The sequence below is a fragment of the Tigriopus californicus genome, chromosome 2 (assembly GCF_007210705.1).
Source record: "Tigriopus californicus strain San Diego chromosome 2, Tcal_SD_v2.1, whole genome shotgun sequence".
Taxonomy (NCBI): Eukaryota; Metazoa; Arthropoda; class Copepoda; order Harpacticoida; family Harpacticidae; genus Tigriopus; species Tigriopus californicus.
In genome coordinates this window covers 9,245,590-9,250,676 of record NC_081441.1, presented here as the reverse complement: position 1 = coordinate 9,250,676, position 5,087 = coordinate 9,245,590, and the positions used below count along the sequence as shown (strand labels likewise).

Sequence of the window (5,087 nt, the reverse complement as noted above, 5' to 3'; positions counted from 1 at the left end):
GTCACTGAGCCATTGCTGCGATCGGTAATTAGAATTCATATACTTCATATGTTTTTTCGCCCAAGAGAACACTTAACCTCAAGTCATTTTTTGTTCCAGTTACCTGCTTCACGACTTCACTCCCATTCTTCTCAAGCGTGATTTTGTGGTAGCATTCTACCCCGTGGAATTAGAAAATGATATCTATCTTCGCATCTTCGCTCCAGATTTGTGGTTGGCCTTGATCATTATCTTAGGGCTTCTCCTTCTAGTCATGTATCTATTTTCATGGATTGAAATCGACCCAGGAGATCGCCAATCTCGTTTCGATTTTGTCGATGCTCTATCCTGGCTTTTTTGTAAGTTATGATGTAATTCTAAAATTGTAGAGCTATTGCCAATTGCAAATTATATGATTGCAATTTTCTAGTGAATTGCCTCATTTGCTTTCTATCCTGATTGACTTGATGTATTCTTTCACTTTCGACCTAGCCCCTGTGCTTTTGCCGTGCCATCTATGAGTCAAGATAGGAACTAAAAAAGTAGCCTGTTTAAATGAAAGAGGCCAGTAAGACAGGAGGTTCAAAGATTGTTATGTTCATTAGTCATCAAATAGCATGCCTAGAGCTTATTTAAGGTAGCAATACTATACGCTAACTTGTCATTTTATAACCTGGAAAAAAACCTGAAAGAATTTGCTGGATAATGCATCAGTGAATTCAACTCGAGTTCATGTTTCCATTTGCCTTTGAATTCTCATTTCAGGCGTGGTCAGTCAACAAGGGTACTCCAAAACACCGTCAACTCTCAGTGGAAAATTTCTATTTCTGGTCGGGTTTTTAACAATTACTTTGGTTTTCCAAGGGTTTTCCGCCAATGTGATGACAATTTTAAGTCGATCTGAAACCATCGATTCATTGGAAGAGCTCATTGAACTGAACACCATGAATATTCACCAATCAGTTTTCCCTCCCTTTCAAAAAGAACTTGAAGACTCAAAAAAGGAGATAGCCCAAAAATTGGTTCGAAAAATCGAATCCAGCAAAGGCTCATGGAAGTGTGAAAACACGGCGGTCTCATGCGACGAATCGATCATGAACCAGATAGTGTTCCAAAAGGATCCTAATATGGCTTTTGTGGGTCTCGAAATTTACTTAAGGGACAAATATTCCTTTGCCTTCAACATGTTTGAAAATCTACCTTGTAGTCTGAAATGGTTTAAGGTGCCCATGGGGAGGCAAAGCATCATGTACGGGTTGCGGAAACACCTCCCACAAAAACGAAAACTCGACGCTGCTTTCTTCAGATACCGAGAGACTGGGCTTCTGGGAAAGACAATACAAAAGTTTAAGCCCAAAAGCCCTCATTGTGCATCTTTAAATGAATTGCAATCCAAAGTGGTATCATTTCATCATGTTAAGATGGCATATTTCTTACTTGTGTTGGGTTACTTGGTCGCCGCCATTTTATTCTTGGCGGAGAAATTCAGCTTCGAAAACAAAACTAATAAAGAAAGCGAAACTTTCAATTTAAAAAATTAGGGCACTGAAAACAATACAACATATTGATTCTCTTTTGAAAAATTCATGTAAGTTGAATCATTTCCTAATTAATCTCTAAATCAACCATTGTTGACAATGAAGCACATTGCTTTGGTCCATACTGAAGAAATATACGACTACCTCTTGAATACCATAGTGTTTTATTGCAAAAACTCGACTGGCATTGGAGGTAAAGCATTCATGAGCTTTGTCCCAACCCAGGATTTAGGGTCAATTGTAGAGACCGCAGAGGCTTAATGTGCGTTTTGAGAGCACCTTCAAGCCTTCGAGAATCCAGGCTAGTTCGAACAATAAAGAATAACTCTCTTCTTTCCCGGGCTCCTTCATTGTTCAATTTGCTGCCCTCAAATATTCGTAGGGCATATGTAGGGGTTGATCCAGTAGCAAGATTTAAGTCAGACTTGGACAAGTTTTTGACTAAAATTCCGGATCAACCTTATATTCAAGCATTAGCCTGATCAGCCAACTCCAATTCGTTGGTCGATCAAATAATATATATAAATAAAAGTCAAGTAAAATAAATAATCTTCTCGTCTTGAACTGCTGGGATTCCAATCCCGGTAGCGGTAAGGAAGTCCGCACCAAAAAAAAAATATCCTAAGGCAGAAATTGCTTCTACACATTGAATATAAGAAAATCTACTCCTTGCTCAAAGTATAATATTACCTCCAAAGTATTGCAAGTCTTACGGAAGGAAAACTTTCCTGCTCGGCTGAACCACAGAAACGCTATCAAGTGATTTTAAAGCTGTTAAATAATAGGAAATAATTAAACTGATACAGAATGACGTAGAAAAAAAAACAGATTTCTTTAGAGTTCTGTTCAAGACACCCACAATAAGGTATAAGGTAATTGTTTTGATACCTTAGTTAATTAGCAGAAACGAGGCTTAAATTTGCTTTTCATGTTGAGCTGAAATTCGAGAGGGGTGACCTTTACTTCCAATTTTCCAAAGTTAATATGCGACGGTGTTTATTGTTCATTACATGGGTGACCATGAATTACAACCCAAATTACATTTAGAATATATATCATGATTAGACAAAATGACAATGGCGATAAGAACTGTAAGTTACGTCTGTTCAATAGGGATAAGAAATGTAGGTTATGTCTTTTCATTTATGATACGCAATGTAAGTTATGTCTGTTCTGGGTGTTTATTCCCTGCCATCAACAAAAATACGGAGAAGGAGTAGCTCGTAAGAAGCAAGAAATATGTTTTCATGACATGATACGATGACACAACTTTCAATTGAAACTTTTTTACAGATTCGCCATTTGGAGTTTTGGGTCCATGCAAATCCACCACTTGTTGTTGCAATTCGGTTTCTCGGACCCTAAAGGTGACTGTATCGAGCTTCTTCTATTGGGATAAGTTCGCGGGTACTCCATGGATCACCTTTTGTTCTCCCGTGGGAACCAACAACCATTTCATTTTACAGGGTAAATTTTCATAGTGGTGATGGTAAAAATTCCTTATCTCTGAGATACAGAGTCGTTCAGGTAAATTTACACCATTTTGAACTTCATCCAGATCAATAACGGCTGCATGTAAGTACAGATGTGAAGCAAGCACCGACAGGGCAAGCAGTCCGGTGATTAACTTGCCCAAGTAAGAACCTGCTGCCCCAATTTGGGTTTGAACACAGACACTTGAGGGGAAAATGGTGCGGCCAAACTTACACAAGAAATTTTATACCAGGGCAAATTAAATCAACTTATACAAGAAAAGCAATCATGTGCACCAACAGTGACGCAGCAACGTGGCTTTGGTTCAATGTCTGGTTTGTTGACAAATCTGGTGTGTTGACAAATTTCAGTTGAAGAAAAAACATAAGTCATGGAACAGGAACGTCGTGACGCAATTGTCCAACTCGCTTGTGAGGGGCATCCCCCTACCACCATCATCAAGCTCCTCCACTACAATAAGAAGACTGTGTACAATGTCTACAACAAGTGGAAGGCAGGTGTGTTGACAAATTTCAGTTGAAGAAAAAACATAAGTCATGGAACAGGAACGTCGTGATGCAATTGTCCAACTCGCTTGTGAGGGGCATCCCCCCTCACCATCATCAAGCTCCTCCACTACAATAAGAAGACTGTGTACAATGTCTACAACAAGTGGAAGGCAGGTGGTGATGCCAAAAGGAAAGCCAGTATCACATATCCAGTGAATGAAGGCAATATGATGGACCCCATCTTCTTCAAGCCAGGGAAGAGGGTCAACGCAGAGCTATACCAGCAGCTTCTCCGTGATCGAGGGGTTCCTTTGATGATAGAGGAGGCCAACGGGAGGCCCTTCAAATTTCAACAGGACGACGCCCCTCCACACAAGGCAAAGACGACCCAGCAGCTCCTCAAGGGACAAGAACGTGAATTTCTAGGCCCCCAACCCCCCCCAACACCTGGCCCTTTAACTCACCTGATCTCAATCCAATGGACTACTTCTTCTAGGGTGAGTTGGAGAAGGAGGTGGGAAGGTCCAGTAACAATAGTCTCAATGCCCTGAAGGCCTCCATCGTGAAGCATTAGGGCAAGGTCAATTCCACGCACTTGGTTAATGGCAGCAAGGTGTTCAGGTTGGACACATTGAGTAATTTATGTACTTAGTCTAATCTGTTCAAATACAAAAAATGAGATCTCTTCATGCCACCGTTATTGATTTGGATGAAGTTGAGAATGGTGTAAATTTACCTGAACGACTCTGTACTTGGGTCATTTTTAGACCCCGTCTGATTCATCAGAACTTCGTCACAATTAATATGATTTTTCCACAGAGTTACAAATCTGTGAATTATTCCACTCAAGGGGACTGATGTTTTGGTAGGTCCTTTTTGGCTGGCAACATATGAAATTAACACTCAGATCTAAAGTGCTTGGCCAGGGACTCTAAAGAGAGGAAACGTCACGGCTTTCCTTTGTCCTCCAACTTAGGCCATTGCGTTGAATTAAGACAGTAACTCTAGTATAAATAAAACAAGATTTCCTATGCAACATAGTACATTTAAATGTATATTTTAGTAAAAAATGATCTCTTTGATGTACAACTCTGTTCAAATACCAAATATTTCTGAATTAACTTTCAAAGTCAAAAGAATAAATGAAATAATCAAGTAAAGCATAACAAAGCAAATTGTCTTGAAAATCAATAAGAAATACATTAACAATTAAGAAAAGAAATGTATGAAATAGGCAAAAAAGTACATGTACATAAATAGTAACAGATCAGTATATTTGGAATGGACATTTGATAATCTTGTTTTAATCCACACATTCGACAAAAAAGAATCAGGCATTGGCGAAAAATAGATGAGTTGCCTTTTAGTAGAGTTTAGATTTAGGGTTTTTTATGGTTATTTTAGGTAAAGGCAATAAAATAGTTGACTAGAAAGTGATATCACAATGAGTATGACTAGAATTGGTTCAATGCACATGAAAAAAGGGAAGAGGGGAATCATAGATAGTACAAACACAGTTAGATAAAGGTAAATGATGAAATTCTTGGTTATTGCAGAGTTGAGGATGGGCCAGATTGAACAGATCTTT

At 38.9% G+C, this 5,087-nt stretch overlaps 1 protein-coding gene across 1 annotated transcript in view; it reads left to right on the top strand.

Moving 5' to 3' along the window:
- LOC131893222 (uncharacterized) overlaps positions 1–1,669 on the top strand; it is a 3,140-nt gene extending 1,471 nt beyond the window's left edge. The window contains exons 3-4 of the mRNA XM_059243197.1: positions 100–338; positions 745–1,669. Coding sequence (XP_059099180.1) covers positions 254–338; positions 745–1,520 — 861 coding nt within the window. The 5' untranslated portion in view covers positions 100–253 and the 3' untranslated portion in view covers positions 1,521–1,669. The remainder of the gene's footprint in view (positions 1–99; positions 339–744) is intronic.
- The last annotated feature ends 3,418 nt before the right edge of the window (positions 1,670–5,087 follow it).